At 44.5% G+C, this 23,532-nt stretch overlaps 1 protein-coding gene and 1 long non-coding RNA gene across 3 annotated transcripts in view; one reads left to right on the top strand and one right to left on the bottom strand.

Annotated features, from left to right (window-relative positions):
* Positions 1–22,643, top strand: part of Kctd1 (potassium channel tetramerization domain containing 1) — a 94,453-nt gene extending 71,810 nt beyond the window's left edge. The window contains exons 3-5 of one of the 2 annotated variants that reach the window (XM_005372731.2): positions 1,826–1,970; positions 18,509–18,814; positions 22,349–22,643. In XM_005372731.2, the coding sequence (XP_005372788.1) occupies positions 1,826–1,970; positions 18,509–18,814; positions 22,349–22,507 (610 nt within the window). In that variant the 3' untranslated portion in view covers positions 22,508–22,643. The remainder of the gene's footprint in view (positions 1–1,825; positions 1,971–18,508; positions 18,815–22,348) is intronic. The other variant, XM_013505731.1, reaches the window with a different exon arrangement.
* LOC106146898 lies at positions 3,915–22,393 on the bottom strand. Its single transcript, XR_001231526.1, has 3 exons — positions 22,312–22,393; positions 12,828–14,126; positions 3,915–8,673 (listed from the first exon to the last, which is right to left on the bottom strand). It is a non-coding gene; the product is annotated as an uncharacterized LOC106146898 (long non-coding RNA).
* Positions 22,644–23,532: the final 889 nt, after the last annotated feature.

Genomic DNA, 23,532 nt, shown 5'->3' with positions numbered 1-23,532 from the left:
GCCATCATGCCCAGCCTTCCTCTTTAAGATGAGGACAATGGGTTTGTTACAGGTACAAAGTACTGAGGATAGTACAGGCATCTGGAAAGCAATTAATATGCCTTTCTTCCCCTGTCAACTGTAAATTTATCATGTTGCTAACAGTGAAGAATGAGATGTTTTAGTAAGAGGCAAACAAGTCTCATTCTTTCCTATCCTGCATCAGATTGTCCTGGAAACACTACACGTAAGTGACTAAGCATTTGTAAGTTTCTAGCCTACTGCCCGTGCGATTGATGTGTCAGTGAGAAATGAATGACTAGGTAGCTGGCAGTGAAAGATTCCTGGGATGACTGTGCTCCATGCCCTGGATAATCACATTCATTTCATGGAAAGTTGAGATAAAACACTAGCTCAGAAAAATTTATTGAGGTTTTGAACTATAACCCTACCATTACTTTCTTCTTTGCATATACCACCTTCATATAGGACATGAGTTTTTAAATCATCTTTAAAGGCTTTTTATTGAAAGCAAAATTCACATGACTTTCTTTTTTGAAAGCAGCTTTCCTTACCTATTTGTCATATTTTAAGAGGGGTAAAATTATTGAGCTACTGTGAACCACTGTACCATTCCAACATAATACTTAAAAACCTATGATTTCAAAACAATCTTTAAAGAAGTAAAAATGGCATTTCAAATCAGAGATGGACTTGTTATGAGACCAGTAAAAGCTTTTTATTAAAAAATGGAGTCATTTGACCTGCACATGGTGACACATGCCTCTAACCCTAGTTATTAAGAGGAGGGAGGAGGAGGGTCACAAGTTCAAGGCCACTCTGGGCAACATGGCAAGACCCTGTTTTAAAAAACAAAAGAAAACAAAATGGGGTATAGGGATGCAGTGCCATGGTACAGTACTCCTAGGTCCGATGCCCAGTACCCCCATAAAGCCGTTGCTAAAGTGAACCTTTTGGAAAAGGAAGTGATTTCTAGGGTATGAATTCCAATGTCAGACATGTGCACCATTAGCTAGCCTGCTTCTTGTTCATAGAATAGACATGAGCACTTTCTTTTAACTGAATATATATAAAGAGTGTGTAGGTTCAGCCTTCCTACACTGTGTCACATTATACAAATATTAACACTAAAAACAGGAAAACAGACTGAAGATCCTTGTTTTTTTAAAAGTTTACCTATAGTCAACTTAAATTCTAGAACTAAGTCACATTTTTTGGGTGGTCAGACTTTTTTATGATAATCCTTGGATTTTAATAATTCTTCATTATAAGACCTAAGAAACTGGACTGTATATTGCTAATGGAAAACATATTCTCCTAGAGGAGTGATGTTTTATTTGTGTAATATAAATGTTATCATATTGGCACTACCTTATTTTTAGATGCTTGGGATTCATTGATGGGGAAAACTCAGAAAATAGTTTCTTAAAAAACAGAATTGCTTTTTAAATAGAGTCTGTTTAGAAGACACTTTGGAGCAGTAACACTTTTTAAGTAGCAGAGAAGGTTGTTTTAAGTGGCACAGAGGAAAAGACGGGGTCTTCCATTATAGTGACCGCACTTTGTCATAATGACCGTGTCAGGAACATTTTCTTTGCAGGTGAAAGACTGTGAAGGAAAGAATGTATTTGAGAAAACCTGAGACTATTTTGAAGCATTTGGTTCTAAGATATTTACTCAGAGAACCATAACCACTTAATGGATGATTTTTCTTGACTGCTGTCTAGGAAAATACTACCTTTGACAGGGATACAAAACTCGAGCTCTTAGTTTTAACGACCAGTTGATCTAATTGTCTGCACTCTTCCCTGTTTTCCTATCACAGAATTGGAAGACTTTTTGATGGTACAGAGCCCATTGTTCTGGACAGCCTCAAACAGCACTATTTCATTGACAGAGATGGCCAGATGTTCAGATATATCTTGAATTTTCTACGAACATCAAAACTCCTCATTCCTGATGATTTCAAGGTGAGGGAATCCGCATTAAATTAATAATATGTGATTTGCTTTGATGTGCTCCAAAATATTTCTACTTTTAAATTTTTAATATATACCATTTCTAATGGTGACATAGGATTCTTTGACATGCTTACTCTGCTTCATTAAATAGATTAGGGTCATTAAAGTTTTATATGACCAAAAGAGTTTTACTTTTTATTTAAAGAATTGAGTTACACTTCATTTTAATAAATTGAAAATAAGTTGATTAAGTTTAAATCTCATTTATTGTCTAGCAAGCTAGACAATAAAAATAAAATTATTTAGCTTAATGAAGACTTTGTCTCCTGAAAATTAAGAGCAAACGTGGAGTTAAATCTTGGAATTATTCCCTTTAAAGTTTGTAATGAGCATTAAAGTTAGATTAGCTGAGGTAGTACACCACCTTGTGTTGGTGACTCTAGGGAATGAAATTGGACCAGGAGAATGAATAGAAAGTATTACTACTAAAGGGAATATATGAAAACGTAATTTTGTAGCTGATAATGTTTCTTTAAATATGAAATTCTAAAGAATCAACCAAATTATATTAGAACTAATAAGGAATTGATTAAAGCATCTAAAGTCAGGATGAGTATACTACAATCAGTACTTTGTCTTATAGTTAGCAAGAGCCAACCATACAATATAATGGGGAAAATCCCAAACAAAAATTATATGACCTAAAATAAACCTAGCAAGAAATATACCAAGCTTGATTAAGACAATCACAAATCTCTACATACAAATATAAAAGAAGAGTTGACTGGGACTTTCTGTGTCCCTAGATGAGAAGCCTCAATATTGTTAGTGTCTCTCACCCAAATCATTCTATACCCTCATTGCAAATCCATCTAAGTGATACAGTTTTTAAAATGAAATTTGACCCATTAATAAAGTTTGTATAGAAGGAGAACAAGTTGAGGTATAGCTAATAAAAAATTAAAAAAAAAAAAAAAAGGCCAGGCACAGTGGTGCATACCTGTAATCCCAGTATTTGGGAGGCTGAGGCAGGAAGATTGCTGAGTTTGAGGCCAGCCTGGGCTACAAAGTGAGTTCAAGCCCAGCCTGAAGTGCATGTCTCAAAAAAGAAAAAAACAACAGAAAAAGAATAGCTAAAAAAAATACTCTGATATTGATAGTGATGGTGGGTGATGCAGATGTGTCCTACCAACATCAAAGCATACGACTGAACAGTGATAATTTAAATGCGTGATTTAGCCAAAGTTGAAACACACAAATAGATCAATAGAGAAGAATAAGGTCCTGAGATAGATATGCGTGTACATAGGTAGAAATGTAGTATAAAGGTGCTATTTCAAACCAGTAAGGAAAGAAAGGAATAGTTAGTAGTTGGTCCTGAGAATGTTAGGAAAATTGTAAAGCCAGAGCCCTATCTTACATCATTACTACATCAAAGATTATGTATATTTGTAATTTTAATAGCTACTGCAGAATTGCCTTCTGAAAGTGTTTAATAATTGTAACTCCCACCACACCATATATGGTCAAACACTGTATATCATCAATTTTTAAAATTTTTGCCAACATAATGAATAAAAAGAGGAGTATATCATTTTATTTTTAAAACTTCCAGGAATAAACATAAAAACTAAAGTTATAAGAAAAATAGAGGAATTCCTAAAAGTATAATTTTGAGGTATAAAGGGCTTATGTAAACATGACTTAATACACAAAACCTATCTTTTTAAAAAGTTGTAAATTAAAAACACCAGATACAAATAAAAGATGTCAAAGTAGAAGAGGAATGTACAACAAAAGATTAATATTCATCATAAAAGAGCTCCTAAAAAACTCTTTGGAAACACACAAATTTTGGAAAATTTTTTAGCTATAAACAAAGTTTTCTCATAAAAATTATCGATAAATATTTGAAAAGATTTTCATTCTCTGTAATATAAAACTAAAATGATATGCTCCTTTTTTATTCATTATGTTGGCAAAAATTTTAAAAATTCATGATATACAGTGTTTGACCATATACAGCATGGTAGGAGTGACAATTATTAAACATTTTCAGAGGGCAATTCAGCAGTAGCTATTAAAATTTCAAATATACATAATCTTTGATCTAGTAATTTCATATTTATTAACTTTTACAAATATCACGAGTATATATTTGTGGCAGATTAATTTATCTTCTATAAATAAGTAATTAAAGATATGTTCAATAGGATGTTTATTATTGTCATGTTTATAATAGCAAAAACTAGACATGCCTAAACAATGCTCAACAATGGCAAGTGGTTACAAGTAGCACAAAGTATCCATAGTATGGAATAGTTTAAAAGAATATGGCCCATCCATATTTATTGATGTATTGTGGAGAATGGCAAAAATTTTGTTACTCAGTGAAAATACTAACTTGCAGAGGCAAGCAAGGGGGATGAAGGAGTGAGGGGAATGATCAAAGTACGTTGTATGCATATGTACATCTTCCAAAATGAACCCATTAATCTTTATCACCAGTATGTACTCATACAAAAAAGATGTGAAAGCAAAAATAAAGTAAGTTGCAGAAGGATATGTTCACTATATTCCCACTTATGTAAAAAGTCATGTATGTGTCCATATAAATACAGAGAGAACAATCTAGAAGAGTAGATCCCAAAGTAATACGGAGTTCGGGGCCTCTCATCTGTCTTTATTCTGAATTTTGAACAGTGAGGCAGGTGTCAAGAATTGTTAGTTAAATGGAAAAGAAAATACTGAGAAGTTACATTACATGCACATGTATTTTACGTAAAAACAACTGTGTGCATTTGAAAAGAAAATCAGGGAGAGGGTAGTAACTGCAGCTAACATATGCAGGTCACCTACAGCCCTGTATGGACCTGAGGAAGATGTATGCACCTGCTGGCCACCAGCCAGAGGCAGCTCTAGGGTCCTCTTGGTAGCGTACACCTCACAGTGCTGAGTGTGAGTCTAGGATCTAAAGTCGGGAGGGTTTGGGTGTGCAATGTGCCTTCCAAAGGAAAGTCAGCTGCTTCATCAATGATGCTGTCTTCCAAATCAGGAGAGAAGCAGTCTGAGAAAAGTCATTTCCAATATGGCGCACTCCCCTTGGAGCAGGGCTCTTGAGGGTAATATATATCATGCATACAATATTTTCTTAACATGTCAGTTTTTGAATCAGTTTCCAGTATTTTCATCAGTGCCACTTTACTAATAATAAAATTTAAGCAAATTTTTATCCAGGGCTGTCAGGTAGGAGCTGAATTAGGTAAGGCCCTTTTGGTCAGTGGCAGAAGCAAAGTCTTCTGCCTCCAGCCCTCTTGCCGGGGACACCCATGCTCAGACCCCGCTGCGGAGGAAGATAACTGGATTGAAATGACAGCTCCAAGCCCCTAGGCTTGAAGAGTGCAGCTTTACTTCCCACACCAGCTGCAGGTGGGGCAGAGAGCTCGGAGAAAGTCGAGTCTGCCAAAAAGCAGGAACTGGCCCTGTGAGATGGGAAAGAAAGCACCAGTTCCAGCAAGGACCCTACCAGTAGTTAGACCCAGTGCTGCCAGGGCCAGGCACCCACCATCAGATCTGGACTTTTTCCCCTTAAAGAAGAGCAATTAAGACCCTAGAGTGGGGCTGAAGTGTGATGTGGAGAGGTGAGGGACATTTGTTCCTTTTGTTTTGTTTTGGTACCAGGAATTGAATGGGACATTTGCTCTTATTCTCCTGGTTTCCTAGAGGGAAAGAGGGAAAGCAGTAAAATTGGCCAACGCCTGAGGGAAGAAATGTCACTTTTAGCTCTGTGTTTCATTCATTTATTAACAATGAGCAGGCATCCACATATTAAATAATTAAAATAATACCATAAAAATTTTAAGTGCACTTGTTAAAAATGAAGTCAAATTTTTACAGGTACAGACATGTCGATTAGTAAGGAAAAAACCATAGAATTTTGTTCTTTGCTGCCTAAGTTATGGAAAACCCAGACTTCAGGAAAAAGCTTAGTTGGTCCAATACTAAAATCACCTCGTTTGGGGCGTGTTTGCATTTCCAAATGTCCGCTCAGCATCCCTACCTGGACAGTTCAGTGCTTCCTTAAATGTAAGTGCCCCACTCTCATAGCCTCCTGATCTACACCACCACCACCACGAAACCCCCCTCACCTGTGCATCGTGTCTCAGTAAAGACGCCAGGACCAACCTGCAGGCTCAGGGCAGGCCCCTGGGGGTCACTGTGGTGTTTTCCTCCTCTGCTTCCCACATACGCTCCATTAGCGAGTGTCCATCGCGCCGCCTGGACACCTCTCAAATCATTCCCATCTCCCTAGCCAGAGGTCCTGCAGCTGTGGACTCCTGGGAAGGCCTTCATAATTGGTCTCCCTTCTCTGAGCCTTACGTGCTCTCTGCAGTGAAACTAGGAGACACTTTAGTAAAAGTCTTTGTTTTGAGATGGTTATAGCTTCGCCTGCACTTACAAGAAATAGAGAGATCCTGTGCTGTCCAGGTCCTCCCAGTAGTGACATCCTGTGAAACCACAGTAACCATCATAACCAGGAAGCTGACACCAACACAGCCAAGGCTCAGGACAGTCCCATCTCCCCAAGGCTCTTCCTGTTGCCCTGGGATAGCCACAGTCACCTTTCTCTCTCCGTCTCCGTCTCCCACCCTGTCCTGGACCAGGGAGCTTCTCCCAAGGCTCGTAATCCTGCCAGAAACTCCACATTGACTTCCCTTGTCCCTGAGCAAAGTGCCTTATCCTTGTTAGAGCCAAAGTGGCCCAGAAGGCTCTAGGTGCACCGCCGTACCCAGCTCTGCCCTAACCTGTACCCACAGTTCTGCTTCCTCACATGCACCGTCGTCTTTGCTTCCGCCACCACAGACTGTCCGCCACCTCTGCAGTTTTCCCCCAGCCTTTGTTTGAATTCAGGGCCCAGCTTACTCATCAACCGCTGGAAGCCCTCCTGGCCCAAGTCTACCTTCAGGTTGCTATAACCTGGATTCCCTGGGGTTTCGTACAGTACGTTTGTAATGATCTGTCTATAAGTTAGCTCTGTCTGTCCAGTTACAGGTTAGGAATACATTCAGCTGACCAAGTCAGAACAGCAAGTGGCTTAAATGAACTTGTTTTCCTCACATAAGAAGCCAGAGAGTGGCACACAGGTGTTGGCTGAGGTGTCTGCTCGATGATTAGCCAGGACCAGGACTCTCTGTCTTTTTCTTTTGCTATCCTCATTGTTCTGCCACCTCAGGGTTATATGGTGAGTGCCATAGCTCCAGACATCATGTCTTCATTCAAGACAGGAAAAAGAGGCAAAAGTCTCTCCCTTCATCCAAAGATCCCTCAGAAGGTTTCCCTCCTATGGGTCATTGGCCAGAGCTAAGCCTACCCTGGCTTCAGGGGAAAATGAGTAAGTGGTGTTTTCCCCTTTGTTTCAAACTCCATAGTGAGAAAGGTGGGCAAAGGACAAGGGTTGGCAGTAGCTGTGGAGAATGTCCCCTCTGCTCAGCACCTGCCATGCATTAAACTTGTTAGTATTTGTGGTGTGGGCAGGTGGGTGCCCAGGTGGGTGGAGGGGTGGGTAGATGGATGGAATGAGTCTCCCGTCATGCTGGGCTCTGATTTGTCTGGCTCGTGTACACCTGCTGTGTAGGTTCTTGAGCTTGACTCTGGTATGTTGTGTCTGTAACTTGACTTCCTTGCTGCACTGTAAGCTTCTCACACACAGGGACATTTTTATGTTTTTCTGGAGGACATCACATGCTAGACCCATAATTGCTTAATATTAATTAACTTAAAACAGAAAAGGGAGAGTCACAAGAGGCCAGAAGCTAAATATAAGTAGATATAATAATAAACTAAATATATGTAGCAGTTTAATAGCATGTATATTAAAATCATGTAGGACCAAACCAAAAAAAAAAAAAAAATACAGAACATGTACGTATATAATATCATCACTCTAGGATACTTGTCAGGCTAGTATGTTAATTTAATTCCCATTATTGAAGAATGCATGAGATAGCCACGTTTTCTTTCCCGGAAATCACAAACAATATATTGGGAATTAGGGCTAGAAATTGGTGTTCAGTACAGCATGTTGCAGAAAGTGCGCACTTCGGTTTAATGCTCAGCTGTGGACCTGTGTGGCAGGCACAACCTTCCCTCCAAGAGCACTCAGATGCGATGCTGAGGAGGAAACTCTCCCGTGTGGAGCTTGGCTGAGGCCAATTCCAGAGGGTCATCCTTGAAGACTCACCCACTCATTCACCTGCCTGGAGCGGGGACAGTTGCTTCTTACCTTGCATGTGCATTCCAGAGCCCACAAAGACCTGCTGTCCATCAGTTTTAAATCCAGAGCACACCTTTAACTGGCTGAAGATTCTAGCTATAGCACAGGCTGGGGGAGGGGGAACCAAAACATGTCAAGAGAAACTCACACATCCCAGGGCCTTGAAATGTTTCCTACAGAACCTCAGGGTGACAGGCCATACATTACAGGGCGTCTGGAACCTGGGAGGAGCAGCAGAAAGTGGATGGAGGCTGTGGTAGAATTGCACCATACACATGTGGGCTTTAGGTCGGCACGTGCTCAGCAGTACCCCGGGGCTTGCTCGTCATCAGAGTTCTTCCCCCGGCCCTGGAGAAGCTTTTTCCGGGTAGAGAGACTCATTTGCTGGGCGTGCTTCTCTCCAGACACTGAAGGCTTGGTAAACAAGTTTATGAAATCCTGAAATCAGAACCCAACACCCCTTAAAATTTCATTCCATAAATATCCCATCTGAGCTAGATGCCCATTTGACAATTTGGATAATTTCATATTTCAGAATACTGTTTAGATGGCAGCTGCTTGTGCCCTGGCTCCCACTGAAAGCCTGTGAAATCTGTCCTTTGGATAAGTACGTACATACTTCTCTGCAGCATCTGACTACAGATAAGACTCTCCCTCTCCCTTAATTTCTCCTTTGTTCATTTTTATTCTATCCCCTGCATACAAGCATGCACACATGTGTTTGTGCATGCACACTCACATATACACAGCTGCAATTCCTAGTATACCAGGGGTCTGGAGCTGTGGTGCTACTTTTAGGGGGACCTATCAAATTCTGTCTTTCCAGCCTTTTATTTTACACATCTTCTTTGTTCAGCATCATTTGTAACCTTTCTGTATGAATGACCACCATTCCTACATATAGACAGATACGATGCCCAGCCATCTGTCTTAGCCACTTTCTCATTGCTGAGGCATAGTAACTGACACCTGAGGCTTGAAGAAGGAGAGGTTTATCTTGGCTCACGGTTATACGCAGTCCTTAGTCAGCCGGCTCCAAGGCAGAGCAGCATGGCAGTGGGGCATAGCAGAGGAAAAGCTGCTTACCTCATGGCAGCCAGGAAGCAGCGAGCAAAAGAAAGAGCCAGGGAGGAGAATGTACTCTTCCAGATCCTGCCGAAGGGACCCACCTCCCAGCAAGTCAACTAGAGCATCCTCGATCCTGTCACCTTCCAAATACATGAAGCCTTTGGGGCCATTGTAGAGCTAATTGCTAACACAGTCCATAACTTAAACCTATTCCTGACTGTGCTCAGAAGTCTAATAACATTTTAATATTATAGAAGTAGATGTAGCATCATAGAAAGTTTGAAAATATAGACAAAGCAAATTTTTTAAAAAAATCTAAACAGTGTATTTCCACCACTCCAATTGTCAGCGTTAAAACCTGTCCTGGTCTGGGATTTTTTGCAAGGAGAAACAATATAATACAGGACAAGTATTTTATAAGATTATTTATAATAGTGACCCAAAGAATCACACACAAAGAGAGTGCAGGAAATCTATCCACACACTAAAGACCAAGGAATCCAGCTGAGGGCCTGGATTCCAGTAACATCCTACATGAGCCCACAGGAGGCCTAGAGCCCACAACAAGATCTCATGCAGGCCTGTTTCATGGATCTGCACTCGGAAGGCCCAAAAGTCAGTGGTGGAACCTAAAAAGTCTGTGCCAGCAGGATGAAGGATCTGTGCCAGGAGGCTGAGGGATCTGTGCCAGCAGGCTGAGGGATCTGCACTGGAGCCAGGAAGTGATGCTCAAAGTAAGAACCAGAGCTCCCCTGAAAGGTACCACAGCCATCCTCAATGACAGTGAGGTCCCGAGCCCCTCTGATGAGGAAAGCTAAATTCCCATCAGGAAAGCCAGTGCGACAAGTTTCTCCAGGAGACTGGGCAGGTCATCATCTTCCCCTCTGGAACCCAGAAGCAATGCTGGAAGTGAGGGCTGGAGCTCCCCCAAAGTGAGCCAAAGTCATTCTCAGCGACAGTAAGGTTCTGAGCTCCTTTGATGAAGAGAACGGCTAGGTTCATCAGGAAAACCAGCATGACAAGCTCTTCCAAGAGAACCAACAGCTCCTTACAGCTTCTAACAGCACCCAGAAGCTTCTCCCAGTTCCCAACAGCCTCAACTTCTTCTCCAGTTCCACCTCTTATGCTGCTGGCAACAATCCTCAGGTGGGCCTCCCACACCCAGCACCACGCTGATTCAGTTTAGCTGGGTGTTATAAGTTGACCACCAGTTGTCAATCCACCACAAAACCTCAATGCATACCCCTCTGGATTTTTTTTTCCTGTGCTTATTTTGGACAGTAATGTTCTACTTTTCCATTTTACTAAAATTTATTTTATCTAATACTGTAACCCACAGCCATATTTTCCTGGCTGACCCCAAAATGTCCTTTACACATAGTTTTCTCAAGATAGTATCTGACTAAATATTGAATCTGGTTATGGCCCATAAGCCTTTTATTATCTGGTATGATTCCCGTTTATGTGGTTACTGACTTACTAAGGAGACTGTGCTAGTTGTCCTACAAAACGTCCCACTATCTAGCCTTTTCTGACTGCCTTTCCTACATAGTTTAGCTCATTAATCTGTCTCCCAACTTTTTGTAAATTAGATGTCAAATCCAAAGGGCTGATGAGTCCAGGTTAAACGTTTTGGTGACAATATATCTCTGGTGATGTATACTTGGTGTTATGTCACTGGAACAAATATATGAAGTTACCCTGTCACTGAAGTTACCCAGTCACTAGGATTGACCATCCAGTCCGGGTGGGTTACATGTTCCTTCAGCTGCAGCAGAAATGATCTCTGCCAAGCTCGAGAATTTTTCAACCTTGGCACTGTTAACATGTAGGGCCAAATAATTCTTTGGCATGGGGCTGTCCTGTGCAGTGGAGGCTTCTGAGTGGTAGCCCTGGTATCCCCCCACCAAAGCACTCCCCTCCCAGTTGCAAAGACCTAGAACATCTCCAGAAAGTCATGGACAATCAAAAGCATCACAGTGGAGTCAATCAAAATCAGCACAGTTTGAAGAAAAGAGAAAGGGAGTACTTATGAGAGATTCTCGCAAGTTTATCCACAGAAGTAGTGTGGAAATTCCAGGTCAGTTCTAAGGACCTTGGATGTGGGAATTTTGGGGATTCTTCTAGAGCCCTTGCTATTAATATGGCTCCACCCCACCAGCGCCCCAGGTCTCTTTCTCCTTCTTGGTTCTACAAGAGGTCATCTGATTGGCTCAGCTTAGCTGTAGTATCTACTCTTTAGCCAATCAGCTATGGCAACACAGAAAAGACTACTACATATATACTCATACAAAAGCAGAGGGTCGGGCAGGGGAGGCTTCCCCTATGATTTTTTTTCTCTGTTACCTGAGGGAGTGCCTCCTCTTGGACATCTACCCCAGCCCGTACCACCTAGGACTTTCCTCCCTAGTCCAGGGACTGCCGCTGCCTGATATTCCTGCCCATGCCCAGCCACGTTCCCTCAGAAGAAGGATCAGCTGTAGCAGCCCAGTAGGAGGAGGTCAGGGAGAGGGGAGCAGCCAGCCCAGGGCCCAGCAGCATCTGGGCAGCCCCACCCACACCATGCCCCATACATCAGGCCTGACTCCCTCAGTGTAGTGTCCATGTGACCCACCAAGCCAGGGTGTTACCTCAAAATGCAGACAAGCTGCCTTCAATCCTCTGTCAGCACCCTGTCACTGCCGCCTGAGATTTGTGGGGTGGGCACGAAGACAGTGACAGAGCGTAGAAGGGACACTATGCCTACTCCCAGTTCCTTTAATGGCCATCAGGATAAATCTTAGGCTGGGTGCTATTGCCCCAGAAAGACAAGAGTCCTCAGCTGGGTGTTGGTGACACTGCACAGGGTTGCGGGTCTTGTGCCAAGAAGTGGTGAGTGGGAACGGGAGCAGGAGCAAATGCACCAGCCCCAGGCTTTGCAAAGAAAGAAATGCCAGTCCAGGAGGAAAATGCAGAGACAGGGCAAGGAAGAGCTTTAGAGCCTCACACTCCAAAGCCTGAGGAAACTGTGGTGGCCACCTCACTCCATGGCGGGCAGCAATCTTCAAATCAAAGTGGAAGTAAGTGCTGCTAAGGTCTGTCTTTCCCTCTGGTGAGAACTACCTCGATGCCATTTTAGAAATGTAAAATGGGCGATCCTCCCACTCCCTTGGCACTCGGCCTTGCTGGTCATACCCCAACTCCTGGGCACCGGCCTCTGCCCAAGGGTCCCAAGAGAAGGGTCCCACCATCCTGAGAATGTGTGAGAAGAGCTTCCAGAGTTCTGGGAGGTGTTGGTTACACTCCACATATGAAAATCCTCTGTGCACGTGGAACCTCTCTGGCATCTGGCACATACACAGCTTTTAAAATGAATGAATGAGTGGATGAGTTACCTTTAGAGCACAGACATGTCAACAACAAACTTCAAGAACATGAGTTAAATAAGCCTTTGAACACTTGGGGAAGCAATAACTGTGTGTGACCAACTGAGTTATGACCCCTCAAAGTCCCAGTCCCCACGCCCGCGGAACATGTTACCTTACATGGCAGAAGGGAGTCGCAGATTCAATTAAGTAAGGACCTTGAGATGGGGGATTATCCTGGATAATCTAGGAGGGCTGTGTAATCGCAGCGGCCCTTAGAAGAGCGAGGCAGGCTGCTCAGAGGAAGATAAAGCATTGTGATCACGGAAGTGACATGATGGCTGACCAGGAAACAGCAAAGCCAGCACCTCTGGAAGCTGGAAAAGAAAAGGAAGGAAATTCTCCCCTTGAGCCTGCAGGAGGCTTGGTGTCCACCCCGCGAGATATTGTTTTAAGCCATCAAGTTGGTGGTAATTTCTAACAGCAGCACCAGGAAGCTAATAGACTATGTATCTCATTTTCTTCCCTCTGGGGAAATTGTTTTCTGATTTCTGTATATTTGTTCAAGACGTTAGTTTTTGAAACACAGCCTGTTTGCATTTTGGAGCCCATCCATATCTACCTTGATCTTGATCATCCTGCCTCAAAAAATCATCATAAGCCTCAAGAAGAAAATCTATTAAAATATGTATTTGGGGATTTAAAAATCATTCAGGCACAATAATAAATCTGTGATTAACCAGTTTTTCTTTAAGAGGACCCAGGGCTATGTAGCGATATGGCTGCCCAGAGGTAAGTGGGCCTGGCAGCATCCCTGTTTTGTTGGCATCACTGAGGCCATGAGTTACTTGCCTGAAAGCTGCTGGCTCAGAAGGAAGGAGAGGGGGATGCTCTGGATCACTTCCTTCTGAAGAAGAACTCTTCCCAAATCTGCTGCTGGCCATAGACTCCTGCCTGAGTACCTGAGGAAGACGAAACTACAGAAATAGTTAAGAGTCTGTAAAAAACAAAGAAAGGGCACGAGCATATCAGAGCCTAGGCATAAAGGAAGATTTCAAAAGATTCAGAGACCAGAATGGGGGGATGAGAACAGGGCTGGAGAATCTAAAAGGAGCCACGCTGAGCTCTAAAAGCCTGGCATTGAAATGATGAAGTTAAAGGAGCTCCCTGAAGAAGGGAGAGGAGGCCGAGGTTCAGAAGAAGGGGCTGGTTCAGCCTTGCAGGGAGTTTTCTGCTGAGCAGAGGATGGAAATGTGTATGAGGAAGTACAGAAAGACAAACAAAAAAGAGCCTGCCAAGAAAAATGAATGGCCTGCGTGAGCTTAACCGTGCAGAAAATGGTAACACAATGAGAGAGACCTTGTTAGAGACTGGGCCGGCCGCTGCTTCCAGGCATGTCAGCTTGGTGAGTGTCCACAGGTGCTTAGCTGCTGTCCAGCGTCACCACCGTCCCCTCCCCAGCAGGACAAAGGCTCTTCCCTAGAAACCGGACAGAGCAGGCGGTTGAGAGAGCAAAGGAACCCCTGGTAGCTTGAAGTAGCTCAAGGGGAGGCCTGGGGACGACATCCCAGGCTGCAGGATGACCTTCGCTGTAACCACAAGTTTGCCCGTCCACAGACAACCACCATTTGCCTCATTTTCCAAGAGCGGATGATGTGTTTTCTCAAGGTCCTGTTGAGAGCCACACTCACTCCATGAGCCGGCTTCAGCTTATTGAACACATAGCTTGTGAATTTAGAGGGAAGACGAGATGGCACGGATTCAGAGTTCTAGGGGGCACTTAAAACCCCAAGTCCTGCTAGTCCCATTACCTTTGCTTTTATTCTTTACAGTGCCCAGAATTGAGCCCAGGGCCCTGCGCACGTGCTAAGCACACACACTGCTGGAGCTCCACCTCCGGCCTCATGACCTTGGGTTACGAGAGACAAGTGGGTTAGTCATGGACATAAACTCACGGCATTTTAGGGCCAGAAGCATCTTTAATAAAATTTGTTTCTCTCATTATGCACCGAAGGAACCTGGATCCCTAGACCTTCAAGGAGAGTCCTGGGGCCGTCTGGGCCCATGCCAGGACTCCAGCCTCCCCATCAGAGTCCCACCCAAACATACAGCATTTCAGCAAGACATCTAACAAACGCTGGGGTTATGGCTGGATGAGCTTAGAAATACAGGCTTTATAACTGCATGAACAGCCAAAATCCTGAGTGTTAATTTATTCCCTCAGCAAAGGGGCCGTACATAGCTCTGTCCTTTCAGTATTTTAGAAATGATTTACATAATAGAAACAGAACGCCTGTTCAAAATGATACAAAAATGAGAGGGGGACTTGTGTCATCAGATGAGAGAATCCAGATTTCCTCAGTCAGAACAAATACAAGTATGGAAGTTAAAGGGGGACGCATAAGAAAGGATTTAGTGTCACCAATGATGAGAGAGACCTAGCTCTTTACAGCCTTGGTGTAAAAGCTTTAGGGACTTCAGTATTAGCAGACCACAAACTAACAGAGTAACAAGCCTGCAAAGAAAGATTGTGTGGCCGTACCATGTGGCAGGCAAGACAATGCCCCCCGACCCTGCAAGATGGCCTGAATGCCCTTTCTGGGAGCTCTGAATATGTTGCCTTAGGTGGCAAGGAGGACTTCACGGGTGGGATTAAGTTAAGGATCTTGAGTTGAGGAGACCATCCAGGGATCCTGCAAGTGCTCCGTGCCCTTTTTGGGCCCCTTATAAGTGAAAGAGGGAGGCAGGAGGGCCAGGATGAGGACAGGTGATGTGACAGTGGAAGCACAGGTAGGAGCAGTGTGGAGCCAGCAGCCAAGGACTGTGGGCAGCCCCTGGAAGCTGGAAAAGGCCAGGAAATGGGTTCTTCCCTAAGGCCCCTGGAAGGAGCCCATCCTTAATGACCCACTTTAGACTTCGACTTTCTTTTCTGACTGGAATTGTGAGAGAAAACTTGTGCAGTTTTGAATTTGTGGTGACTGTTCCGGCAGCAGTAGGGCAGAACACAGGCTGTCTGAGTAGCGGTTAGAGCATCTAGCCAAGCAAAGGTGGTACCATATGCTATGAGGCCGCATCTGAATGTTAGATTCTGTTCTGGTTAGGGAATTAGGGAGTGTTGTGAGGTTGCTATATTATTTGGAAGGGAAATAATACAGGACACATAATTTATAGGATTATTTTATAATATTCACCCAAAGAGTCAAATGTAAAACAGTGCAGGAAATCTGTCCACACACTAGAGACCCAAAGAATCCTACTAAGGGCCTAGACTCCACAGCAATGTTCTGCATGAGTACAGCTGAAGACCTAGAGCCCATGACAATGTCTCATGCAAGTCTGTCTCATGGATCTCTACTGCGAAGGCCCAAAGGTCCATGGTAGATGCTAGAAAGTCTGCGCCAGAGGGATGAAGGATCTGTGCCAGGAGGCTGAGGGATCAGCCCGGAGCCAGGAAATGACACTCAAAGTAAGGACCAGAGCTCCCTGGAAAAGAACCACAACCATCCTCAGTGACAACAAGGTCCCAAGCTCCTCCGGTGATAACAGCCGAGTTCATGTCAGGAAAGCCAGCGCGACAAGCTTCTCCAGGAGAACCAACAGCACCACCTGTTTCTCTCCAGCTGGCAACAGTCCTTAGGTGGGCCTTCCATACCCAGCTCCAAGCTAATTCAGTTCAGCCGGGTATTACAAGTTGACATCAGTTGTCAGTCACCACAGGAAGCATGTTGACAAAATCACACACACATTGGATGTGGAAAGAAGCTCAGAGTCATAACAAATGAGAAAAAGCTCAAAATACTCAATATTTTCAGCATGACTGACATGGAGACTAACAGTTATCTTCAAATATATGAAGGGCTAAGTAAGCCAAGGAAAGATTAGAATCTCCATAATTCCAGGGGGAAATATCAAAACCAGTGAAGACATTCTCAAGAGTGAGAGCTACCAACATAGTAACACTGTGCCTTGCTAGCAGAAATCTTCTTGTCCCTGGAAGCCTTCAATCAGAGGCCGAAAGATCACTGTTCAGGATGCTAGAAAGATTCCTCCATAGGGCCACAATTGGTCAAGAACTGCTCTAAGCATTTGCATTGTAAGATTTGAAGCCTTGACAGCTCTGGAAAGACAAGGCATATTTTCACTGAAGTCCTGGATCTTTCCTTGTGTTAAACTTTCTAGTGAAATCTCACAGGAAAATAAAAGCAGTAGCAAAAGTTCTCACTTCAGTTGCTCGTGGAACTCTCACTGCTGATTTCAAATTGCCTTGAGAACTGTCACCTTGATGAGTAAGTAAAGTATCTAGGTCAGTGTCTCCACACTGGTGTAATCTAGAGACACAAGGCCAAAGTGGGGAACCCAGGCAGGCCAGGCCAACCCTGCGGCATTTCCCAACTCGTGCCCCTCCGGCTATGCTGGGCGCTGCTTCTGGCTGTCTTGAGAGTGGTCACACTTCAGCTTCTTTGTCAGCTCCTTAAACCCCAACAGTGTCTCCTGTGGGTCAGGAGACCATAAAGTCAGACTCGTGCAAGCAAGGTCATGGAGGGGTGGGTTCCTTTCCTGTAGCAAATCAGCACTTCTTTGTGTTGGGGTTGTCCAGAGAAGGACAGAAGACAGATGCAACTGGCTTGGTTGGGCTGAGTGTCCATGATAGCATCTTCCACCAGGCCCATGTGTCTCAGATTGGAAAACTGATCACCCAGAGGGGGCCCAGGGTACCCTTGTCTCTCCAAGTGGTTTCCTCCGGAAGTCTTAAATAAAACTGCTGCTGCTTGCTTGCTTGCAAGAGAAAGAGCAGAGCACACTAGAAGAGCTTCTCCAAGGCCATCCTCTGCTTCCCATGCTCTGTCCCATGCTCTGAGAGTTTCCGGCATGTGGGCACCAGGCTTCACTGCAGCGCCAGCCCCTGAGAGGAAGGCAGAGATGCTTGTGCCAGTTGATTAAAACATTCTCAGTCAACGTGTCTGGACAAGCACCCAGGGCCTCACACCCCAGCGTGACTGTGACTATAGCTACATTTAGACATCACGCTGACATTTCCTCATTGTTTCTGAGTCGCTGCTCCTCCCCCCATGCTCTCCGCCTTCTCACTTTAGCTTGTGTGTATATTTTAGTACCTGTGCATTGGCTTTCCAGCTTTAATTCAGTTTGTCTAAGGCAAGAGGGAAAGAAACTGAGCCTAAACACTGGGTGACTGTGCTTGCAAAATACCACACGGCCTTGTTGCTTTTGCACCTATAACTTGCAAGTGTTGGGGATGAATGCAGAGTCCACGCCTGGCTTTGCGCCAGCAGCTCCGCTGGGTGGCTGACTGGGCAGCAGCCTTCCAGATCCGCATCAGCCTCCCCACCTCTCCCAGCAGCACCCAAGCTTAAGTGAGAGCCACACGCGTCCTCCAGGTGCCCATTGACCTTGCTGCCGCCCCACACCCTCCTGTGGTGACTTCAGAAGCCACCAGCAGAGGTGACGAGGAACTGGAGGCTTCAGGGAAGGTGCACATTTGCCAGTTGGGCCTGACTTTAGTTGGTGTGGGTGTCCATCCGAGAGGATCTAAGTTGGACTCTTTACACATCTCAGTTTCTCACCTGCGCAACAGGAATAGTAGTGGTTCCTCATTCACCAAGGGATTATAAGGACGTCAGGGCTTAATTCAGGCCTGCCGGGCTGGCCCTTAATACCCTTAGCCCCTTTTATCATCACTGAATGAATATAAAGTGAACAGTTAGAAACGTGTGGGCCCCTAGATTTGATTACTGAAATAACAGACGTGAAAAAAAATCAAGTCTGAAATGTGCACATTTTCAGTACTTTATGTTCGTATCCTGCAGTGTGAAATGCCTTTTTATTTCCGCCCCCACCCCCAGGACTATACTTTGTTATATGAAGAGGCAAAATATTTTCAACTTCAGCCAATGTTGTTGGAGATGGAGAGATGGAAGCAGGACAGAGAAATGGGTCGCTTTTCACGGCCCTGTGAGTGCCTCGTGGTGCGGGTGGCCCCGGACCTTGGAGAAAGGATCACACTCAGCGGCGACAAGTCCTTGATAGAAGAAGTGTTTCCAGAGATCGGCGACGTGATGTGCAACTCCGTCAACGCAGGCTGGAATCACGACTCCACGCACGTTATCAGGTTTCCACTGAATGGCTACTGTCACCTCAACTCAGTCCAGGTAGAGCACGAATATCGTATGGGCCTTCCATGCCACTCTTAATGCTTCACCTTGCCCTTCCCCCAGTGAGCCCAGAGACCGTCACGGGGGAACACTTCGGTGGGGTAGGTAATTATCACCTGGCTACAGCGTTCTTTAGTCATTCTTAAAATCTTTACTGAGCACCTAACCTGTGCCAGGTGCTGGTGTGCACGCTGGAGAAACAGAACAGAACAAATAGTAGGTTGGTTGGTGAGGCTTGCAGTCTGGGGCTGGGGTGAACATGAGACAGCATAAATACTTCCCCGCCAGGAGTAAGAGGGTATCTGGGGTGGGATAGCCCGGGCAGAGGGAACAACGGGTCCTGAAGTCCTGAAGCGGGAAAGTGCTTGGCAGACTGAGGCATAGCAGGTCAGCCAGCAGAGCTGGGGAAAGTGACTTGGGGAGAATGAAAGCTAGGACACACGGTCAGGGGTGACCAGGGACCGTCATGGAGAGCCGTGGGGAGAGCAGTAAGCACTCTAGAATGGAAAGGAGGATTTGAGCAAGAGGGACCGGATGTAACCAGTATTTTAAAACAAATTCTCTAGCAGCACGTCGAACTAGTGAAGCAAAGGGACCAGTCGGAAAGTGGAGGTCCAAGCAATAATCGGGACATGTCTGGTTGTGAATATCTTGAATGTATTCCTAACGAGGTTTTCTGACCATGGCTGTGAGTTGTAAGACAGAAGCCCAGGATGACCAAGGTTTTTAACAGAGAAACAGATGAGAGGTACTGAGATTTTCTGAGATGGAGATGTGCTTGGGAGAAGACGGCTCGGGTGGGGTTCAGAACCTGGGTTTGCCTATGTGAGGGGCTGTGTGACTTCAGCGCTGGAGGGCGTTGCCAGCCTCCTATCCAAATGTGCAGAGCGTGGGCTCTCTGCACCCTCCTGGGCTGTGCCATGTGTGTACACTGGTTTCCTATGGCATGCTAGCTCCCTGTCTTGCTGTTTGCAGATGGACACGCCTGGGTCTTGACTGCAGATCTCTGTGACACAAAACTCTTGGAAGCCTATGGAGGGAGGGTTTGTTTTTCCCATCTCTGTAATTTGGATGCATAAATGAGTTAGTTCAATATGTAGGAACAGAACCTCTCCACGAGCTAAAGATTACAAATATTTACTAGATAAGCTACCTCTGGAGGATTGCTCCACAATGATGTATATAATTTTTAAAATGTATGAGTGGCCGGGCAGGGTGGGATATGGCCGGAATCTCAGCCCTCTGGGAGGTTAAGGCAGGAAAATCACAAGTTTGAACGGAGCCTGGGCCACTTAGTGACAGCTTGTCTCAAAATAAAAGAAAAAGGGCTGGGGGATGTAGCTTAGTGCAAAGGCCCTAGGTTAATTTCCAGTACCAAAGGAAGAAACACAACTAAACTAAAATTTATGAGCAGGTGTCTCAGAGCAAAACAGCAGAAAACTCTAGCAAATAAATGAACCCTTGACATGCTAGAGGAAGGCACACACTTCCATCAAGGTTCTGGAGGGCAGCATTCATATTCTCACCTATGTGAATGGTGCCCCCTGAAGGCTGGGGTGCTCCTGCGCTGCCCTGTGCAGTGTTGTGAGGGGCTTCTGCAGAGCCCTTGCCTCCCAGCTGCCCTGCCAGCTATGCCCCCAACCCCAGCCTCCAGCCCAAGAGGAGGCAGAGCCACTCAGAGCCAGGACTGGAAGCCCTCAGCCCCATGCCTCGGCCAGTGAACACCTTTCCTTGATTCATATGCTTGATGCATTTCCCAGGTCAGATGTGGAGTTTTTCATCAGTGTCAAGATACAACACAGCCATAACCCACTCCTATTTCCTATTCCTTTCGGTTTGGAAGATTTTTGTATTTCAACGAAGGACACCAGCCTATAGCAGAGACTTTGAGATAAGGCATCTGACACCTAAAATGCCACCTAATTATTTAAACATTCTCAAATGACTGCTAAATCCAAGAACTTTGCCACTGAGTTAGTGTTTACAAAGCAATGGTTTCCTAAGCTATTTGCATTACATGGAAATAAGCACTTGACCACATTCACGGGAATATTACGTCATATTGAATAGTCATCATATTATCTCAGGATCCCAGAGAGGAAGATGTGTAGGGATTTCCTTCTTCTAGCAGTTGATGGCCCTGCGACTCCTAAGAGAATAACGGCCATCACAGCTTCCTTACCTTTCTATTTCCTCTCCTAGGCATCATAAAGATCCTTCCAAGGCAAAGTGGGGTGGCTCTTGCCGGCAGGCCACGTTCCTTCTTCTGCTGGAGAATTGTCCTGAGACTGAGCAGCTTTTTGCCTTTTTATTCACCTGCACCAACGCATACATTGGTTTTGAACGTGGGCCTTGTTTCCTTCATTGCCTGATGCGTGTATGCATGGTGAACTCACCTGCAGAAACAGAGCTCTGCACAGGATGTTTACAGGGTCCTCCCAAGGACTTATGGGTTTTCTTCATTTGCCAGAATTTGAGGTTTTCATTTTTAGAAAACATACACCCTTGCTTTCCAGTGCCACCCAATCAGCTAGCTATTTTGCAAAACAGCAAGTAAAATAAAAATTTTTTAAAAGCAGGAAGAGTTCACTTTCCACTGACTACATTTGCAGAGTTATTTAGTAACATTTCACTTCCTTCCCCCAAAAATCTGAGAACTGCAGGTACTGTTTTGCGCACTTAAGAGTGTCAGACATGTAGTGACACATGCAGGGATCTTCTGGCATTAGGTATTTGATTTCAAAATTAAAGAATAGATCATCTGGCTTATACTTTCATAAGAAATTTTAAATGTCTCTATTTTGGATACATGCTCTCATATATAACCACTGAGTTTATGCTTCCCTTCTTGAATATATGCAAAGCAATACATCTACTTCAAATGCCACAAACTGGAGAACTTATGGATAAAACTTGACTGTCTTCAGTAATCCATTTGTTCTGCTGTCGAAATATATAAACCTTCCAAAGTGAAATATAAGATATTAACTGAGTATTGGGAAACTTGCGAGTACAAATGAGTCACTGGCTAAGTAAATTCAAATTCTATTCTCTGTCCATATTCTTTATCATCTTGCAGAATATATTTCAGTGGTAAATGAACTTTGTAACGTGAGCTCTCACTTTTTGCAGAGAAGGCAGTATTGCAGTGTATTCAACACAAACCATCCAGCCATGGGATTTGAGGTCAAATAGGCCTGAGTGGGAAATCCCGTTCCATCGCTTCCTAACCATGAGCCTCTATTTCCTCATCTGTACAATGGGGCTCATACCACCCGGTGCTGTAACCAGCATGTGGGAAGCAGACATGCAAAGGCATGTTGTGGGTATTAGAAACGTCCACTTGCTCCCTTTGGCCCTTTCATCCAGGGTTTCCCTTTGGGAGCAGAAGAAGCTCAAAGGCACATAGAGGTTGCATGAGACGGAGTGAGCTGCACATGACCTCCCATTTTGGGATGATCCTTTGAGGGTACTTATGTGGCCAAATGACTCACCTCGCTCCTAACCGGTGCTTGTCTTGGTCCCTCACAGGTCCTCGAGAGGTTGCAGCAAAGAGGATTTGAAATCGTGGGCTCGTGTGGGGGAGGAGTGGACTCGTCCCAGTTCAGTGAATACGTCCTTCGGCGGGAACTGAGACGAACGCCCCGTGGACCCTCTGTCATCCGGATAAAGCAAGAGCCTCTGGACTAAACAGACACACTTCTTATGCAAAAGAGGAAAACATACACAACAAATAACGCAATCAGAAAGGGGACATTCATGTGCAGTCGGGACAGCAAACCAAGTTCTGGACCTAAAATTGAATAAAAGACACATTTATATCCAATAGAGATCATACCTGTATTCATATGGGAACAATTGGAATAGTGATATCCTCAAGGTGTAAAAAATATATAAATATATATATATATGTCAAAAGGTAGGAAATGCAAAAAATAAAAATAAAAAAGAGAGAGAGAAAAAGGTGATAGCTACAGTCGCTGCTGTGATGGCCGTGAAGTGTCCTGGGCCTGCCGAGGCCTCTGACCAATAAACAAGCCATGAGCGGGAGGACACAGTCTCCTTACAGTTTCCATTGTCAGCCGTCAGCCATTGTTTCTTTTCGTTTTGCCTTTCCGTTTCCGTTTCCATTTCCGGTTCCTTTTTTTTTTTTTTTTTTTTTACACCTCTTATGATATACTTTCCTGCTGGATGTTCAAGACCAAGCTCAAGTGAGACCTGTATTAAAATTAACTTCTTGCTATCTACCAAGGTCAGTTAAATCTCCCGAGGATTTACCTCGGAACCATGCACAGCACCTCTCAGTTCTACTGTCAGTGTCAGTCGTCGGGATGAGTCACGGCCGTTGCTTGGCCAAGTTGCTTTCTGTGAAAGCTTGGGAGAACTTTCTCTCCTGGTGAGCCTCCTTGGGCCCACTCTACACTATAGGATGACTTTCCTGTGTGGTCCCACGATCTCCTTGATCAGAAGGTATGGGACTCAGCCGAGTTATATGATGTTACAGCAAAGGTTTTCGTATATCCTGAGTCGTCATCAACCTTGGAGGGCTAGGGCCAAAGTATTGGCCATCCGCTTAGCCCATCTGTCTTTCTAATGTTTGGTCTCCAAACCTCAGTTGTTGAACATCCAGAAGAGAAGGTTAGTGACATTACATTGTAATGGGAGCAGTGAGCTTAATTATTAAAATTTTATCTGAGTATTGCTGGGTGTGGTGG

The sequence above is a fragment of the Chinchilla lanigera genome, unplaced genomic scaffold (genome assembly GCF_000276665.1).
Source record: "Chinchilla lanigera isolate Chin_1 unplaced genomic scaffold, ChiLan1.0 scaffold00001, whole genome shotgun sequence".
Taxonomy (NCBI): Eukaryota; Metazoa; Chordata; class Mammalia; order Rodentia; family Chinchillidae; genus Chinchilla; species Chinchilla lanigera.
The sequence above is the reverse complement of the archived record's forward strand: the minus strand, read 5'-3'. Positions and strand labels throughout refer to the sequence as shown.